The following is a 21,326-nucleotide window of genomic DNA, read 5'->3' as shown; positions in this document are numbered from 1 at the left end:
TGATAAGGGGAGTGAGATCAATATAATTTACTGGGTAGGAATCTCATCAGTATGGAAGCATTTACAAAACGCACTAACCAAACAGTTAAACTGCTTATTCAGAACAGGGGCAAAATGGTCAATTTATCACAATCAGCTGTTTTCCATAAGCGTCAACCAAACAGCCAGACAGCTTATCCGGATCAGCTGCTCATCAGCAGATTATCAGGATAAGCTGCTTATCAGCAGAAGCTGGATAAGCTGCAGCTGCCCCAAACAGACCCTATAAGCCCGAAGCATTTCTCCACTTCAACAAACAAACTTGAATTCTACTAATAACATCCCCATCTATATCACCATCAATTTGAACAATATATCAGAGATATCTAAAGCGTTCACGACTTTTAATAATTTGATCACCCATAGTTACAACTCTGTCACTATATCTACTACTACTAAAATTACATTCCATGTATTCAGTTTCAGTTCTACTCAAACGAAGGTCTTTAAACTCCAATGTAGACCTCTATATGTCAAGTTTTTTCCTGAGCTTTCTCTCTAGTCTTACCCACGAGAAGAATATCATCAGTGACAAGCATACACCAAGGTACATCCTCCTATAAATGTCCAATAAGAACATCTATAACTAAAGCAAAAAGATATGGGCTTAAAGCCGATCCCTGATATAATCCAACTGAAATAGAAAAATATTTGGTCAATCCTCCTGTTCGAACACAAGTAACAGCTCTATTATACATATCTTTAATGACTTGATTATAAATCATATTAATAAATTTCTTCTCAAGAACTCTCCAAAGGATATCTCTTGGAACCTTATCGTAAGCTTTTTCTAAATAAAAAAGAAAAATCATATGTACATCCTCCTTATTCTCTCTGAACTTCTCCATCAAATCTCTCAATAATTGTATAGTTGTCATAGTAGACCTGACTGACATAAATCCAAATTGATCATGACAAATCTTTGTAATACGTCTTAACCTATGTTCAATTACCCTCTCTAATAATTTTAAAGTATGATACCTCAACTTAATTCCTCTACAATTTGAACACTCTTGTGCATTTCTTTTATTCTTAAAAATGGGGACCAAAATACTCTTTGTCCACTCCTCAGGAATTTTCTTAGTTTTTAAAATAATATTAAAGATTTTAGTAAGCCAAGAAACTCTCAAATCTCCTATCTATTTACACACTTCAATTGGGATATCATCAGGTCCTACAAACTTTCCACCCTTGATTTTCTTTAAAGTCTCTTCAACTTCTTTTTTACTAGTTCAATGGTAAAAATGAAATATTTCATTATTATTAACAATATTAAGATCACTACGGTCGATCGTGTTTCAGACTTCATTAAAAATTTTATCAAAATAACGCACACACCTATGTTAAATATTTTTTTCTAAAAAAGTAATTTTTTATTTTCATCTTTAATAAACTTTACTTGAGTTAAATATTTACTTTTTTTCAATTTGTTTGGCTTATTTATACATATATTTTTCACCATGTTTAGTATCTACTATATTATAAAGATCAGTAAAGTAAATTTTTTTGTGTCACTGATTGTTCTCTTTGACTCATTACTGGTCATTTTATATTTTTCTCAGTTCTCTAAGTATTTACATTTAAACTAATTTTTATAACATAATTTCTTATGTTTTAACTTTTATTGCAAGTTATTATTTCAGCACCAGCTATTTTTATTTATAGAAACTTTTTTCTTTTGATTGTCCAAGTACATCTTTTGTCACATGTTTAATAGTGTTTGTTACTTTATCTCACATAGAATTTATTTCTTCAATGAACATCCCAACTCTTGAAGTTTACTCATAAAAATAATTTTATCTATGTATTTTAGGTGCTCCCATCTAATTACGACAATGATCCCTAGTATTCTTTATTTTACAACTCTTCAACTTAAAAACGAACTAATAATCGATGTTGAGTACTTAAATGCTCACTTGGAATGACCTTACAATCTTTACATTATCGGCGATTTCTTCTCATAAGAAAATAATCAATTTGTAGTTTATTATATTCATTCTTATAAATAATAATATGCTCATCTCTTTTCTTGAAAAAAATATTAGCAATAACAAAATCATATGCTAAAGCAAAACCTAACATGGTTCTACTTTCTTTATTAATCAATACAAGACCGTAGTCACCATGAATATTTCTAAAATCTTCTATTACTCTACCAACATTTCTATTTAAATTTCCTCCAATAAAAATTCTTACTTCAAAAGGTATCATTTGTATCAAGTCTTCTGAGTCATTACAGAATTTATTTTTAGAACCTATATCTAAACCTACTTGAAAAGCATAAGCACTTATAATATTAAAAAGCTTAGTATCAACAATAATATTAAGGGGCTATAATTCTATTAATTTTTACAACATTATCTTTCAAACTCTTATCTATAATTACACCTACACCAATTTTAGTACGACTTAGTACGACTCTTACCCAATTTTAGTACGACTCTTACCTGAATACCAAAGTTTAAAACCTAAGTTATTAATCTCTTTAGCCTTTCTCTAACCACTTTAGTTTATTAAATACATAAAATATTTATCATTCTGTAAACCATAATATCAAACAATTTCATTAATTTACATATGAGAGTATATATATTCTAAGATCTTATCCTCATATTAGTTTTACGGACTAACTTATTTACCCGCATTCGTCTATAATGTGAAAACTTTTACTTATTTGACACTACACCCGGACGTCGGTGTAGCGACCCTGCACACTTTTCACTGTATTCAGGATACACAATGTGTCGTTTCAAGGGAACGTCCTAGCATTTATACAATGATCAGAAAGATTCATGCCATGATTTTTTGACAAATTTTATATAGTTGTCGACTATTTAATGCAACCCTCCACTTTTCACATCTCGGGTTTGTGACCAAACAATGACAGTGTTGATATTTACACTGGAGTCTAACGAAGGTCTCATCTAATAATAATAATAATTAAGATAAAGAGAGAAATTTACATACATACCACACAAGTTTTGTGTATTTGCATATCTAACACCTAAAGTTTGATATTTACATCAAGAACACTTTGGTGTTATAAACCCAAGCATGAAAATATGTATTTCACTTTTAAAAAGTTAGTAACAGTGATATTTTTTATGTGATATCAAAGATTTAAGTGGTATGCATGTAAATATCAAAATTTAGGTGTTAGATATGTGCATGTTAAGAATTGTATGGTACGTATGTAAATGCCTTAAAAAACAAATCTCAAAACAGACATTTCAAATGATTTGATTATAAAGAATGAACTTGATTAGGAAGATAAATGCTTAAAATATCAATGCAAAAGTACAAATTCTTTTACATGGAGTGATAAAATGGGATGAGAAGAAAAAATAGCAGGCAAGTGGGAAGACAAAAATAAGAAAGGCAGTTAAACAAATGACTGATTAATCTGATCATAGGCACACAAAGATCAATTGATCTATATAGACAAAATATATGACTTTATCAACCCCCGTTTTCTGTATAGCGATGCATCAACTGTTTATAAATTACATATAGGAAAAACTATTTAATCAAACGCTGATATCTTAAAGCGTATAACTCAAAACAATTAAAAAAAACCAAGTATCTGACAAATCAGTAACGATAACACAATTATACGATAAAATCCTCAACATAAAAGGCATGCTTAGTGTCAGTCCAAAAACTTTATTTTGATTTCTATCATACAAGAATTTTCATTAAGGACCTTGTGAAAGCAAAACAAAACTGAGAAAAAATCATTAAAAATGTCCTCATCTTTCCCTTCTCCACCTCTCTAGGGTTCTAATTGTTAGATCAGCAATGAAAGCATCAAATATCCACAAATCTATAAAACAAGCATCTAACATTGATGAAAGGGGGTATGAAAAGTAAGATCTATAATAAAATAAATAGGAGATGGAATCTCAGGGCTTCTCTTGTTCTCCTTTACTAAAGATCTATTCCTTTCTAAAGCTCCTTTCAACCCACCCCCCAAACCCCCTCAACCACTTTTTTCCAGTAGAGAAAAATAAGAGCCTCTGATAACCCTAAAAGCACAAACAAGTAGATGAAAGTGTACTCAATGGCTTCTAGTTACAAATATAAGTGTCTTCTTATTAAATGGTTTTTTTCTTTGAAAGGACTAAGCATTCTTCAAGTGACAACTAAAACCACCTAATAGAAATATTTTTTAAAAGCTTACATTGAATTTTTTATTTGGAAATAAATTCAGCCATGTACTACAATAGACAAGTAAATTAACCAAAAGAAAAATTTTCACTAAAAAAGACGTACATGAAGCCTAATATTTTGTGATACCAGAGTTTACCCAAATCACGACGCAGGAAATAATTTTATTAATGACTTAAACACAGTGACAATGAAGATTCAAAAGAAAGAAAGATAGCCCACAAAGCAGAAACATAAAACAAAGGATTACAAATAAAGACTCGACAAAGGAAGATACAACAAGCTTGACGAGTAGGGAGTTCGGGCGGTGGTACAAGGCAGGCGGCTGCGGTGAAGGCCGGAGAGGTGTCTTGCTCCTGTGGAGAGGATGGGCAGCAAATCATAGATGGTAGGGGCGTCGAACCACAGTTGGACGAAACTGGGAAGGGGGCAGCGGTGGCTGCAGCCTGCTGGGAGGAGATGCGGCAGGTTGGTGGAGCAGAACAGCACGGCCGTCCAAACAGCAGCAGGTTGCTCTTTAAGGCTGCTGGACAGCAGAAAAACAGTAAAGGGAAGGCTTTGCGTGCTGCGACAATGAAGGTGGAGTGTTGGGACAGCGAGGGCAGCGGAGATGAGGGAAGATAAGGCGATGGGGGCGGCTGGAACTGCAGAAAACAGTAGATCCTTGCTATTTCTGCATGGTGGCAGCAAGGGAGAAGGCTGGAATGATGGAATGACAGCAGAAAAACGGACGTACGAAAAGATAAATGCGTCGTCGGGGCCGAGCTGCAGCCGTAGCACCACTCGGACCCTTAGAGACGATCACCACCTCGGACAGGAGACAGCCAGGCACTACCTTGACATTGGATACAACCCTCAAAAGAGAAAAACACTCGGACAAAACTGAATTTAGATTTCATAAAAGAAATCCCTTACCCTAGACACAAAAACTCCTGTTTATAAAAGACTTCACTCGATTTTAGGAAACATTAAAATAGGAAAAGATTAATATTAGATTTCAGAATTTAGACAAAACTTCTTAAAATATGCAAGGAAATAAAATCATATTTCTAATTTAATGCAAGGGTTTTAAAATTAGAAAGAGAATAAATTAAGATTTCCGTTTTAGGAAAGGTATTAAATTAGAAAGGAGAATAAAAATCAGATTTCAGTTTTACAAAAGGTTTTAAATTATGAAGTACTTAGGAAGGAAAGTTGAGGAGGAGAAAAAGGAAAAAGGGAAGAGGAGGGAAAAAAAACCCGTCATTTTGCCTGAGGTTTTAATTTGAAATTTCAAAAGATGCTAGAAACCAAAATGTAAAATGTTAACCAACATTAAAGTTGTCTATGTCTCTCATACGCAAACCACAAGTAAAAATCAAAACCATAATTGTTGTAGAATTTCATCTGCTTGTCAAGGGGCATTTAAGTACATACCAGCAAATTCTTCTGTATTTACATATCTAACACCTAAAATTTACCTTTTACATTTATAATAACCAAATCTTTCATATCACATAAAAAATACCACTATCTTAACTTTTAAAAAGTGCTTAACTTTTAAAAAGTGGAAATACAACTTTTCAAGCATAGGTAAGATGACCTATATGTAAAAATTTAAGTTTAGGTGTTAGATTTGTAAATACAGCAAAATTAATGGGTATGTATGCAAATCTTCCAATGATAAAATGCCAATTTAACTAAAGACAAAGTAAGATTGAAAATCATAAACATACCACCGCATTGGTTTTTTTAAAATCAGAGGAGGAACCATTCATTAGTATCGAAAGCAATCCTTCTTCATAATCTTATATGCTTCACTACATTCATATGTATGGACCCATCCTATCTAATTTTCCAATTTGTTTTCTAGTAACAAAACCTCACCCTCTTGTTATTCCAAACTAAGGAATCAAAACATTAAACCTCCGCTTGTAATAAGCATCAAGGAAAAAAAATGAAACATCTCCTTGCTATAAGCAACAACCAAATGAAACATCAACAATAGGTAGGGTCAGGGTGTAAACGGCTAAGAACCATAGACAAGATCAGCAGTGTAACTAAGTTGCCGAGCTCGAGTCATGCTTAACTCGAGCTTAGCTCATCTGTCAAAATGCAAGATCTAGCTTGAGTCAAGCTCAAATGATGATACCATGCACGCGAGCCAGTTTGCAAGCTCGAACCAAAATCAAATTATCATGAGAGCTCATTGGAGAAGGCATCGATGACTAGAAGGAGAAGAGGAGTGTCACGACAACTAGCCGAAGAAGGCATCGAGATGACCATCAATTATCCTGTCAAGTTGGCTCGCAAGCTGATGAGCCAAGCCTAGACAGGCTTGAACTCAGGCTCGTTTAATAAACGAGCTAGAGTTTAAGCTCGAGATAGAGATCAAGCTCGTGGCTCAATAAGCTCATTAACGAGTCGAGCTCGAGCTGTCTCATCTCACTTACACCTTTGGGTGAGTATTAATGCATACAAATTTGAAATTAGTTAACGCGTTCCAACCAAAATGTTACATAAAGCCTATGTTATCAAGCACTTGCATGAGTGCAACAGTGATAATTTGGCAACTTATATTAATTTAAACGATATTAAAATATTACTCCATTCATGACTCGAGCAACACATCATGCATCTGATTGAGCCAAAGCAAGTCGAATACCAACAATAGGTACAACATTTAAAACAAAAAATTATTTACTAAGTTGGGTGATGGAGAAATATTAGAGATTATGTCACGATTCATTTCAGTAGTGCAACATTACTAGAAGACCAATGGTCAATGTCATCTCAGCATGTCAGCAGGCAAGCTTCAAAGTTCTTGCCTAATTTTGAATATTCTGTAGAATCTGTACTAAAATTGTAATGAACATATTGTTTTAGTTTAAGGAAGGTCTTATAAAAGACTTGTCTTTATGATGCATACAATATTATCGCTATTGATTGCATTTTGATTTCTATCCTATTTTTCTCTTTGTATGTTCAGACCCTCTTGTGTATAAAGAGTGCTTTTAATAGATAATGGGAATGAATGAATATTATGAATGCAAAATTGCAAGCTAGTGTTCAGACCCTCCTAAAGTGCCCGACCACCCTCCTCTCTCTCTCTCTCTCTCTCTCTCTCTCTCTCTCACACACACACACACAACTTGTTCAATTTATCTTCTCCTTCGCATCTTTGGTGGACTTCTAATCCACGCTTCACCTCTTTTTATTACTTAAGCAACACATCGGAAAGTTATTTTCACCACCAACAAGCCATAAGAAATCCTTTTATACACCAAAGAGTGTTCCAATTCCACGCCCCATCACCATATTTTCTTTTATCTGCTAACAAACTATATAACTTTGAATCAAACCAAAAATGTAACATGCTCCGTAAAGTACACAAATATTTAAAAGATCTTACTGTTAAGAACAGTTTTACCTGAACCACCACCAACAAGAAAAGCAAGCCCTTGACCAACCAGCTTCTGCTTTAGAATTACCTGAAACAAAAAAAAATTAACAGTTATGGATGGAGAGAGAGAGAGAGAGAGAGAGAGAGAGAGAGAGAGAGAGAGAGAGAGAGAGAGAGAGAGAGAGAGAGAGAGAGAGAGAGAGAGAGAGAGAGAGAGAGAGAGAGAGAGAGAGAGAGAGTGGGGAGAGGGTAGTTGAATGAGTTATCAAAAGGTAAAAAACGCTGAGTTTAATTGACATCAGAAAAAATATGTACAATTAATTAAACATGGCAAAAATTCACCTCGACACCAGATGCAATGTTCCTGGGTCTTTGATCCATTGTATTACTAATTGTAACATCATTAAGGGAACAAAGAAAAGCATCTGGCTGCAACAACAATTTCAGAATTTAAAGCATTTTACTCCATTGCAAACTCATGACCAAAACAAAACATCTTATAGTAGCAATATAGATAAGAAAGCAAAATTAAAAACATGGAAAACATAAACCCAACAAGAATTGCTTTAATGAAGTAAATATTGATATGAATTGTAAAATGGACTCAAATTAAATAAGTGTATGATTTGTGCTCAGGCAACTGGATGGCAAGGTTATGACAACATGACTGAGTTTTGGAATAGTTAAAATAATTATTCCTCCTTGATTTCATAAGAAATGTTTACGAAATAAAGAGTAGAAGAAGGCCACCAAATTAGGAAAGTGATAAAATCAGTCATAAAATCTTATTAACAACTTCAAAGTGTTTCTCATGAGGCAAATGCATAATGACTTATCAAACTCAAAAAAAAAAGGCAATATATGGCCGTGTATGTGACAAGTATATTAATTTTCCCACCAACTTTTGATGTTTATATTACATTCATTTCCATCTCCCATTTTGTGATTGGGATCAACTGAAATGTCTGCAGGCCTACATTCACTCATCCTAGTTTCTTTGAAAAGATAAAAAAATATACTCCTTTGGGAAATAACAACCCCTTTCTTCGATCGAGCAACCTCAATTTCAAGAAAATACCTTAGAGATCCAAAGTTAATGGTCTCAAAATCGATGAGAGAGAAATTTTCAAGCAGTTCATCTCATATGTGTCATCTCCAGTGAGAATTATATCATTCTCATATACAATAGTATGACTATCTTCCCGTCCTATGAATATCTAAAGAATGTTTTATGATCTTCTTGCCCTTAATATACCTCAGACCTTCAATAAAAAAGGAAAATTTCTCAAACCACACTCTCAGACCTTCTTAGTTTATACACATTTGTGTTGAACTTCTTGCTAAATTTTGGGGGTTCGTCCACGTACAATTCTTCCTCTAAGTCCCCATTGAGGAATAGATTTTTTATATCCAACTGTTGTATAGGCAAATCAAGATTAGTTGCAAGTGAAAAAATGCACTTACGAAGCTTTGTTTTGTGACAGGATGAATGTCTCTAAGTAATCAATGTCATAGTCCGAGTAAATCCCTTAGCAACCAGTCGAGTCTTATGTCGCTCTAGGGAGCCATCGATATTATACTTGATTGTAAACACTCATTTGTACCCTATAGTCATCCTCCCTCTAAGTAGAAGAACCAATTCCCATTTGTAATTTTTTTCAAGAGCTTTCATCTCTTCAAAGACAACCTCTTTCCACTTATGAACTTTTAAAGCATCCAAAAAATGATTAGAAATCTCTGTATAAGACAGTTGTGAGATAAAAGCATAGAAAATGAGAGCTTACAAGAAGCAATGGGAAGATTAGAATTATTAGACCTAGGCATAGAACTAGACTCAAGTTCAAGGCTAGAAGACTCAGAACTTGAAGATGAAATAGATTGTACGTGGGGTAAAAGCTCGTTGAATAAATTACCCGAAGTGTTTGTTGAATCTGAGTAGTGCAAAGGATTCGTAGACCCAATCTTTTGAGTTGTCCCCTAGCATGAGTAAACAATATCAAAAGATACCAATGTCATAGTTTTTTTTCATATATCTTCTATATTAGTTGAACAATCAAGGTTGGAGAGGTAATATTTTGTGACTTTTATGTTGGAAAAAGATGCTAAAAAACGATAGTTGAATGTTTGTTTGTTCCCCCGTTTGAAGAAAAGGCAGAAAAAAGGATTGTAATTTAAAAAAAAAAGTGACATTCATTATAAAAAATATTTTATAGAAATATGATCAACATATTTATACCCATTTTGAATGGGAGCATGCCAACAAACATTTTTTGCTCAGGGTTCAAAATTTTCTTGATTATGAGTCGCACAAATATCTTTAATAGTAAAGAAAAAGAGAGTCAATTTATTAGGTAAATTTTATGAAAAATATAAAAAAAAAAATTCCAAGTTCAAATCTTGATTGGGTATTCTATTTATGAGAATATGGCAGTAAGAAGAGCTTCACCCCAAATATATTTTGGCAAATGAATGGTAAATAAGAAAGCCCGAGCTAGTCTAATAAGTGTTCGCTTTTTCTTTCAACCAAATTATTTTGTTGTGGAGTGTTGACCCAAGAAATTTAATAAATTATTTCCTTTTTTGAAGAAAAATTGACCTAGAATATTTTTGAAATATTCTCACCCATTATCACTCCATAATATTCGAATATTTTTTCAAAATTATGTGTACCATGAAAATTTTTTAAAATTATTTTCACTTCAAATTTTTCTTTCATTATATAAATACAATTTAATCTTGTGTGATTATTAGTAAATGTAACAAATTCATTCCATAATATATAAGAGTTTTACAAGAGCCTTAGATATCACTATGAATCATAGTAAATGGTATAGTTGGTTTGTAAGTTTGGGTAAAAAAATATTGATGTTTAGCAATTTGACAAACTTCACATTAAAAAGAAGACATTTTTTTATTCTGAAATAAGCTAGGCAACTAGCACTTTAAATATTAAAATTTTGGATGATCAAACATATAATATAATATCATTATCTTTAAAAATAAAAAAAAAATTTAAACAAGTACTTTGACATTGTCTATTTGAGTCAAGACCATCTTCAAAATAATAGAATCAATCTTTTTCTTTAGCACTTTCAATCACCCTCGCAGTGATCAATTCCTGAAACTCACAATAAAGGTAGAAATCAGCTTTACACTGATGGTCAGACGTAATTTTACTAATGGATAATAAGTTACAAGACAAATCGAAAACATGAAGCACATTGTGAAGAATTAACAATGGAGTGAGCATAACAGTTCTTATCCAAACAATTAGCGACAGGGTACCATAAAAAATTTTAACTTTTTTATTACCTACATAAGGTCTGTAGGATGAGAACAATTTAGAGCAACTAATCATATGATCAATTGCATTAAAATTAATTATCCAAAAATAAATAGAATTAGGAATAGCACCAAATCATATAGTGGCTAGAGAATTACCATTTTGTACTAAAGAGCAAGATAGAGTCAGAGATAACTTGAAGATTGAAATAATTTTCGCAAATGCTCAAATTATTCCGTAAAAGGGACTGAATTCGAGTTTGCAGAAGGCTCCTTAGTTTCTTCGGCGGTTGAGCCTCAACCTTTTTTGTTAAATTTTAGTTTCCAATTTGCAGGTTTATTATGAAATTTCCAACATATCTCCTTTGTATGATATGATTTTTTGCAATGCTCACACCATGATTTCTTATACCCTTATTTGTCAACAAAACAACAACAAAGCCTTTATCCCACTAAATGGGGTCGGCAATAACAAAACCCTATTTGTTGATATCAACATTTTTTTACACGAGTTGAGGTCTCCTATCCATTGTTAAAAGGAGGCTCGATGTTGCGCAGCAAAATTTTTCTTCTCGACTCCTCACACCTAACCTAAATAAAATCTCTAATGAAGGGCAATGGATTCCTATCGAAAATACAAACTCAAACTTTGTCAAAAATCCAATTAATGTCAGATAAAATCATGCAAACCCCGATCATATTCTTCTATTTTCTTAATATGAGCATAGTCTTACAAATTCTCCCAAACATCATAATAACAGTGATCAATCTCCTAACATAATATTACCAACTCATTGTAGCAAGAAGTAACAACATAATCATTTTGCTTGGATTTCCAAAGTTGAGATTTCAATTCAAAGTTTTAGGAAGAATTCTCCATATTTGAACCCATATATCTTGAGTAGTGGGAAGGAATAAATGAGGATTTCCTATGGCATGTTCCATGGAGTTGATGAGCCAAGCTAGAACAAGAGAGTTTTCATACTGCCAGTTTTTAGTGTGGTCAACAACATTTTTCGAAATTTCCCCAATTAAAAGCCAAATTTTGTCTCTCCCGTTGATCGCCAATTTTATAAATTGAGCCCACTCAAGGTAGTTGTGCCCATTGTGTTTTATAACTGTGAGATAAGGTGATGAATTTTGGGTATAATACTCAGCCGATGCAGCCATGCGAGGAGTTATACAATGAAATGAAATAATCTCAGAATGATTGGAATTGGTAGATGTATTAGAATTTTTTTGGATTATGATCATCATAGTTATACGACAACATCATAATTTGAAGAGAGCAGTGCATGTGCAATGGCTACCTTGAGGAAAAAATCGATATGGAAAAACTACTCTATATCAGCAAGTTTTGATCTTGTTGTCCATGCCAAAAGACTATCATAAAAGATAGGGCTATGTCCACGTAGGACGTATCCTTCCATTCATGCCATAAGACTATCGATAAAGGTAGGGCTAGCAAACTAGCTGATTAAGTTGGGTGTGATCTAGTTTCAAGAAGAAGTGGAGCGAGAGGAGATGATATTGATGAACGAAACTCGCAAACAAACAGGCCAACAAAATTCAATCGCGATCCCAGCGACGATTTCGATGGTGATTTCTAGTTGTGATGCCATGAAATTTTTTAAAGAGTCAAAATAATTATTTCTCCTCAATTTCATAATAAACATTTATAAGATAAATAGAAGGGCAAGACCACCAAATTAGAGAAGCCATAAAATCCCTGTGCTAGAAAAAGAAAATAGAAATCAAAACTTACCAACAATGTAATAGTCTAAAAATAGAAAATGCTAAAATTAGACATTCCTAAGATTTTGACAATGACTATAACTTTTAACAACTCAAAAAATTATCTCATGTTGCCGGCCAACTTAAACTGTTTATAAGAAAATTGACTTCCTAAAATAATAAAACATAGCCAAGAACCTTAGTCCAAAGGGGAACAAATCATATTATGAGTTTGAATTAGGATTTAGGGACCTGTATAACTTCATATTTTGAACAAATTTCCTAACTTCTAAAATTCACTGTAAACAACTACGAAATAAAATATTGATTAAACTTGTGTCTACAAACTTACTCTACTCATCCTCGCCTTATAATTGAGCTCTCTCTTGATGATATCTTACACATGCTCAAAATGTTTCAACCATGGTGCTAACATCCACAACTCCAACCACCAGATTCTCCCTCCAATTATTAGATAGCTTTAAACAAAATGACCAACGTAATAAAAGGAGTGTTATCATCATTTTCTTGAAGCTACCCTGATTCAATGTAGAATGAAGATAAAAACCTTACCATTTTCATATGCTTATTTGGTAGATCATAAGGCCAAATCAATTTAGTGGACAATAAAACATCAACCAAACAATGCTAACTGCATTACCTCTACAACACTATAATCTTCCAAGGTAACAAAATAATGTAAAATTCTGAAGCATAAAAAGAAATTGTAAGCATTAGTTGCAATGGCTATATCACAATTCGCTATATCATATTGACTTTAAGCCCATTTTTTTGCTTTAGTTATGGATGCTCTTATTAGACATTTACAGGAGGATCTACCTTAGTGTATGCTTTTTGTTGATGACATTCTTCCCGTGGATAAGACTAGAGAAAAAGCTCAGGAAAAATCTGAATTATGGAGGTCCACATTGGAGTCTAAAGACCTTCGTTTGAGTTGAACTAGAATTGAATACATGGAATGCAATTTAATTACTAGTAGCTCTAGTGATAGAGTTGTAACTATGGGTGATCAAATTATTAAAAGGCGTGAATGTTTTAGATATTTAGAGTCTATTTTTCAAAGTGATGGTGATATAGATGGGGATGTTATTAGTAGAATTCAAGTTGGTTGGTTAAAGTGGAGGAATGCTTCGGGCCTATTGTGTGATAGAAAAGTACCGCTTAGACTGAAAGAAAAATTTAATAAGATGGTGGTGAGACCTGCAATGCTCTATGGCGTCGAATGTTGGCCTTTAAAAGAGAAGCATAAAACTAAGTTAAGTGTTGTCGAGATGAGAATGCTTTGGTGGATGAGTGGCTTTACACTTAGAGACAAAATGCGAAATGAATATATCTGTGATAGTGTTGGTGTAGCTCCAGTGGCAGATAAAATTAAAGAGAGTTGTCTTAGATGGTTTGGTCACATTAAACGTCGACCATCTAAAGATCCGGTTATGAGAGTATATGTTTTAGATTCGACATATATTAAGAAAGGCAGGGGTGGACCAAGAAGAACTTGGGCATAGTGTATAAAAATAATCTTAATTTATTTGAATTAAATGAAAATAATGACACTCAATAAGAAGTAATAGAGAAAAGGGATTCATGTAACCGACCCCACTTAGGGTTTGTTTGGGACAGCTTATGCGTTTCAGGATAAGTAGTTTATCCTGAAACGTGGCCCGAGGGTCGACTCTAAGATCAATCTGCGACCTGCATTTAGTGTAAAAAACCCAAACGAGGCAGACAGCGTTTTCAAAAACGCGCAAACGAAACGGTTAGACAGCGTTTTCAAAAATGCCGCCGCACTTATAAGCTGCCCCAAACGGGCCCTTAGTGGGATAATAGTTGTTATTTTTGTTGTGGTTGTTGCCAAAAGCCCATAAAAGAAAATTTGTGTTTTACCTGGCAAAGAATTTCCCCACCAAAATTTGCCAAATCTATCTGCAGTAGAATAAATAAATATAGTAATCAAGTTAGTAGAGAGAGATCAAAAATGTTTTCTCATAACATCTGAAATATTGCCACACGATGAACATTTTAATTTTTCATACTAACATCCAAATCCAATATCTTCTATCTAACTATTAAAGTCTTGAAGAATTCATTGTGAGTAAATGATTCAACGGAAGTAAAAACATATGCTGAATGTCTCACTTTTTTAGTGTATTATATTAACAATGAATGGTGTTCTACAAGCATTAGATTAAGTACAAACTTCACAAAGTAATGTAAGGGGAAATTTACATACATAGCACACAATTCTTATGTATTTATATATCTCACACCGAAACTTTCATGAAACTTTCATATTTATTTACATTCATAGCACTTAACTTATGCATGAAAAGTTGACATTTACATTTTAAAAGTCGTAATTGTGTTGTTTATGATATGATATTAAAGATTTGAGTGATATTTGTGTCAATATGAAAGTATAGGTGTAATATATGTGAATACGTAAGAATTGTGTGATGTGTACGTAAACGCCGCTAATGTAAAACAAACCGGAAGTATTCTTGCAGGAGATGGTGCTGAAATTCCAACAAATCCATCGTCAGGACCAGCATTGGTAAATACTATTGTTGTGATGCTCTTTCCAAAGAGCCATTGCCATACACCCCCCTCATGTTCAGGAAAGTAGATATTGTTGATTTGGACAGAACCAGACATGTAGCACATAGTACCTGAAGATTATTAGTTCAGCTCCAGCAAAAAGGTGGTAGAAAAAACATTCATACCGGCTTTTAAAAGATGTTCTGTATAATAATAAGTAAAATAAATGTTTGTCCAGCTAGCTTAAATTAATAAAATCACTTCAAGTTTGGGGTTAACAATCTGGTAAGAGAGTATGATTTCAAATAAATTAGCAAACTATGTATCAAAAATAACTGAAACAATTTGCGCAGGTGCTAATTTCACCTTATGTAGCAGTAAGGTTGATGTTAGCTGATTAAGAAGAAAATAAGTTTAAAAAACAACTGATTTTGGGGCAGATAAGCTGAGCAGGACAGAATACGATGTGAAGCATAAGTTATCCCTTGCATTTCTGCAGAAACTTTATGGGAAATTTACATACAAAGCATACAATTCCTATGTAATTACATATCTCATAACTGAAATTTTATATTTATATACATAACACTTTGGAGCTTTAATCCTATGCACAAAAAGAAGGATTGACTTCTAAAAAATGGTAGTAGGGCTCTTTTTCATGTGATATTAAAGATTTGAGTGCTATGTGTGTAAATATGAAAGTTTAGGTGTGAGAAATGTAAATACATAAGAATTGCCTGCTATATATGCAAATGCCGCAAACTTTATTCATTTAATACCAGAACTTACCAGGCTTTGCAGTAACTTTCTCTTGTGATTTCAGCATAATCTGCAGATAGGATAAAAATCCCAGGATAAGCACCCAAAAACCTTGAACTTAAATGAACTGCAGCCGGACTTAGGAAAGTCTCTTGTTCTGCATTTTACCTGAAGAACCTGAGCTTCTCCACCCAGTATCTGAAATGGTGTAGCCACTGACTGTTGGCTCTGTCATTCAAGATTTTTAAAACTCACATGAGGATAATTGCAACAAATATTACATCTCGCGAATGATTTGGCTTCTATAATAATGAAGACTCAATTTCCCACAATATTCAACATTAACGCAGCATGAATGCAAGATTAAAAGAAAGGAAAATTTACATATATAGCACTCAATTTACAAGAAAGGAAAATTTAGATAGCTACCAAAGCAAGAGCGTGCGATGTTTTTGAGGAACATAAACTAATCGAAGTAATACAAACAGTAAGATAAACAATTTCTACGTTGTTCCCCAAACCATTACCAATGTAAGATCAGAGTCAATCCCTGCCTTCATTCATTAACTATTAAGCTAGATCTATAACTAGATAAATCCATGCTTTCTCGTTGGGACAAGGTTAAGATGAGATGGATCTAACCAAGAGAGTCAGAGATGGATCTCTATACATGGCAGCATAGCACACAGAAGTGCAAGTTGAAATTCATTTATAGAACTTAAAGAATTCTCGTTTCATGAACATAAATTTTAAATCGATGTAAAAATGCTGCATATAAGAACAATCAAATCCATTCCAGTAACAAAATACAATTGAATTTTCAACTAACCTAAATTGAAGATAAATTGAAGAAAGACATTTCCCCAATAAATATGAATAATATACCGAGATCCTAGAAGCAAAATTCACAAAAAAAAAAAAAAAAAAAAAAAAAACAGATTCGCAGAGCGCGGAGGAGGTAGCAGAGGTGATGGAAGCAGAGAAGCACCTGATATACATAAGGCTGGAACGGCGTGGAGAAGAAAGGTGCAGCCATGTTGAAGAAAATGAGTGGCGGATCAGAACATCAGTGGTAACAACGAGATGGGGCCTCCTCCGGCGCCATGAAAAAGGTTTCGCTGCAGGTCTTCGCCGGCCCGTTTCCACACAAGTAATTAGACCGACAAGGTCAGGGAAGAAAATTTTAATTTTATTCTTTTTTTTTAATTGTATCAGAATTTTAAGTACCATTGATGCCCATGGATTAATTTATGTAATTATATGCAGAACTGCATCACGGAAGAAATACGTCAGTGGCCTAGCGGTTGGATGACACCTGGAATATGGTGGGCAAATATTCCACGTGGTATTGTTTCATTGGTTCCAGGAGTTTAGCGGCAATGTTTTTTTTCCCCTATGAGGAGAAAAACACATTTTTTTTTTCAAAAGGAATTTAGAATTTTAGTAATGTTGTCTTTGAGTAAGATTTTTGATTGATGGTCGTGGAATTATTTTTTAGCATTTTAATATTGTATGAAAATTCAGCATATATTTGGATAATTAAAGTGATAGGTATAGAGAATATGTTTTTATGTGAAAATATTAGAAATTAAAAAAAAACTATAATTTTTTGTCTTGTTAAAACAATTCACCCTATAATTGTAAGTATATAACCGACCCGTAATTACGCAATTATTTAAGTTCTGAAAGATGGCAAAAAACTTGACATAATTTATATTCAGCGGCTAGTGTGCAAAAGAAATATGTTATAAAATTCATTAATAGCTTACACACTATGGGTACTACACAAGTATACGTATCGTTTCAAATAATATAGAATTTTCTTTAAAATCTTACTATCGAACTCACAAGGAATAAGTGAATTTATATGTCAACTTAGAAATATTTCTACTCAAACTGTAAATAAAATTTGTAAGAGAATAAAATTTGTAAGAGAGAGAATAATAACGAATTGTTTGTAAAAGGGTATGAATTAAAGTTTGCTAATTATAAATTAAAACTATAAGTAAGTGTAGATTTTCTAAACTATAGATGTGTAAGGAAGTACGATTATAATAAAAAGGTTTTCCCCTTGCAAAGAGATTGTAATCAGTTTAGGAATCAAACACTTAAAGATAAAAATGAGGTTTGGTGATAAATATGAGCATACATTATCTTTATCCAATCCCGACTGCATAAAGAACATTGAAAAATCTAAAGTTAAGTTCTTGATTGATATAATTGTGATGAGTAAATTCTAGTCTCTCACTTCAGGATTACACACTGTGTCCTTTCTATTATGACTGACTAAGCCTCACGTTCTGAATTAAAGACCAATTTGATAAAGGTTATAGTCTGTCAGTCTATAATCATCAATTATACGCTCATCAAAATTTATCACCCTATTTATTTGCACTCCCCCTTAGACTTAGCTCCCCTCCATCCAAGGTTTAGTGTGGTACTCACTAATTGAGTGAAAATTATAACCCTCCAGGGTCATTATGTTTTGCAATGGATTTTAACATCACAAATAACAAGTTTGCAAAGTAAATTATAAACCTGTGAAAATATCATCACAAATTTATGGAATACAAGAAATCTTCAAAATATTTTAACCCCACACATGATTACTTCTTTTTCAATGATAAAGATAAAAAAAATATCTCAAAATTAATGGAGATAACAAAATAAAACATGATATATATTAAAAACCAAGTTTACAAGACAAAACTTAAATAAAAGTACAAATACTTATCTCAAACTCTTCCCTAAGAAACCCCCTGAAGTTCCCTGACTGATCTTGACTCCACAAGACTCCCACAAGACTCAACAAACACTCATAATCACACAAACTCACCACACTCTCACTATGGTGATCGAACTACCCAAAAAAGAATCTCCTTTCATTTGGAAATCTTTCCTATTAATAAAGCTTTGAGATCACCAAGGATCACTCCAGACACCTTTTCAAAATTCATCCAAATTCAGTGAATATAAGCCCAACCATTTCTGGCACCTAGGCGCCAGCCTTCTAGAATATTCTGGCGCCTAGGCGTCAGGTCAATTTTTTGTTCTTTAGCTCCATTTCACATATTTTTGCTCCATTTTGCTCTTTTTGCTTTTAAACTCCATTCCTTGTACCTGAAATAAAAAATACACAAAATATTTTTCATTAAAGCGTAACATTCTAAAAAATAAGCATGAAATGCACATATAAAATAGGTAATTTTAAGGTGTGTCAGTTCCCTCAAACTTAAATGTTATTTGTTCTCAAGTAACCAGTGTACTATGCAAACCAAATATAATAACTTATGATAGTGGGTTTCACTTAAGAATCTTATAGTTTTGCCCCATAAATGTGGTAATGAAACTTTTAGAAATTTTTTTTAATAATTCAGGTTAGAACTAAAATGTAAGGATGTCCAGTAATCAAGTTATGAATTTTGATTTTCTATTCATTTCAAAAATAACTATAATTTATCATACTTAGGATTCTTAGAAGAATTAAAAGAAAAAAATCATATGAGAACTCTACTGGTAAAGATACCAATACTTTTAAAATTAAAAATAAGCTCATATGTGTAAATAAGTTTTTTCCTTTAAGATAATTCAAGTGAAGTCAATTTTTAATTAGGCATATCCTCAAGTTTCTCCCCACATATATTTTTTTCGCTTTTTGTTTTCTTTTGATTTTGCTTTTCTTTTTCTTTCAAGTCATTTTTAATCTATTCTTTTCTTTTATTTTTTTTTTGGGATTACTATATCTGGATAGTTTTTAATGATTTTGAACTTCATTGTCCTTTTCCTAAAGTTAAAAACTTCTCACATTTCTTCACTTAATAATGTGTATTAGATTTGAAAATGATTTTTCATATAGTCTCAATTCAATTCTTTTTGAAGTATATATCTAAGATTTATAATGTTTCAAAAATACAACTCTTCCTACTCTGAATAGTAAAAGCATATTAAAAGCATATTAAAAGCATATTCTTATACTTTTATACTAGTTATCTTAACTTTAGAATTACCCTTTATTATAAAAAACTTTTACTTAAGTCTACTACCACATTTATATAATAAAAAATATAGTTATCTAAAGCTAACACCATCTACCACATGTTATATTAACATAATTTTAAAAATATATAGTTTATTGATGACAAATAAAGTTGAACTTTAAAAGTTTTTCTCCCTCCCCTAAACTTGAATTTTTAAATAGTGAAAAACATTACAATACATAACAAGTGTGAAGAGAAAAAAAATTTAAGAGATTAAATATTCATAACAGGGTTCTAAGCATGAAATTAGTACATGTACAAGAAATAAAAGCAAGTATGCGTAGCAGCAAGTAAATTTCAAAAACAAGTTTAACAAGTAAATTCTTAAGTAAAAAACTATTATCACATACAGGCAATATATATAAGAAATTACTAAAAGTGTAGTGAAAGTAAAAGCTCTAAAATTCACAGCGACAAAAAATAAGCATAGCATAATGTTTAGCACACCACAACAACAAAGAAAATAATCCATGAAAAACAGGGAAACTAACGACAAAGACATAAAACTACTCCTCCTCATCCTCATCCTCATCATCATCATCAACATCTTCATCCATCTTCTTTCAGTGCTCAAAAGGAGGGTAGTGAGGATACTCAAGAAACTCAGCATCATGATCACAATGTAAGAAGTTCACTAAGGATGTGTTGAAGCTAGCTTCATAATCACTCTTCTTTCTCATATATTATTCTAAGTGGACCTAATGATCTCCATTATCCTGAAGCTGACATTTCATTAAGAACATATCAGATTGAAATTTCAGTGTTTGATCTCGAAGTTCATCCCAAATACCAAGAGGCAGGTGACCAGAGGAAAATATGTTGAGATTTTCATACCTATTTTATATTATTTTTGATCATATTGCACTTTAAAGAAAGATATTTTGATGTTTTATTGCGGGAATGATGAAATAGGGTCATTCGAGCAAAAAGATGCAAAAAAGAGAAAATTTGGAGCGAAAAGGACAAAAATGTGAAGATTTGAACTAGGATGCCGACGGCGAGCCCAACTGCGCCGACGACGAGAATTTCCTGAGACTCCAGAATTAATTTACTTAGAAGGCCCACCGATGGTGCACTCGAGGCCTCCGGTGGCGAGATCGGCTTCGGCGGTTATGTCCAACTAGGCTTTGGATGGGGACAAATTTTGAAGGGATGCTTAGGCAACTCTTAGGAAAGCTCATTCACAACTTTAAAAGAAGATTTTGGCCAAAATTTGAAAAGACTCTAGAGGTCCTGGATGTTAGAAAGATCCTGAAGAGGGGGAGGCTCAAAATTGAAGTGTGAAAAAGTGTAGAGAGTCTAAATTGTGAGGAATTCTTCGAGAGATTGTAAGAGTGGAGGGAAAGTGAGAGATTTCTTCCTCCTTGCCG

The 21,326-nt window shown here is 33.0% G+C and overlaps 1 protein-coding gene across 2 annotated transcripts in view; it reads right to left on the bottom strand.

Moving 5' to 3' along the window:
* LOC110032875 overlaps window positions 1-17,136 on the bottom strand; it is a 28,809-nt gene extending 11,673 nt beyond the window's left edge. The window contains exons 1-7 of one of the 2 annotated variants that reach the window (XM_020736653.1): window positions 16,908-17,136; window positions 16,088-16,147; window positions 15,950-15,989; window positions 15,113-15,291; window positions 14,510-14,548; window positions 7,931-8,017; window positions 7,616-7,676 (exon numbers count right to left, since the gene is read on the bottom strand). In XM_020736653.1, the coding sequence (XP_020592312.1) occupies window positions 7,616-7,676; window positions 7,931-8,017; window positions 14,510-14,548; window positions 15,113-15,291; window positions 15,950-15,989; window positions 16,088-16,147; window positions 16,908-16,955 (514 nt within the window). In that variant the 5' untranslated portion in view covers window positions 16,956-17,136. The remainder of the gene's footprint in view (window positions 1-7,615; window positions 7,677-7,930; window positions 8,018-14,509; window positions 14,549-15,112; window positions 15,292-15,949; window positions 15,990-16,087; window positions 16,148-16,907) is intronic. The other variant, XM_020736661.1, reaches the window with a different exon arrangement.
* Between the last annotated feature and the right edge of the window lie 4,190 nt (window positions 17,137-21,326).

Source organism: Phalaenopsis equestris, unplaced genomic scaffold (assembly GCF_001263595.1).
Source record: "Phalaenopsis equestris unplaced genomic scaffold, ASM126359v1 Scaffold000002, whole genome shotgun sequence".
NCBI lineage: Eukaryota > Viridiplantae > Streptophyta > Magnoliopsida > Asparagales > Orchidaceae > Phalaenopsis > Phalaenopsis equestris.
Note: the sequence above shows the minus strand (reverse complement) of the source record. Positions and strands in the feature narration are given on the sequence as shown.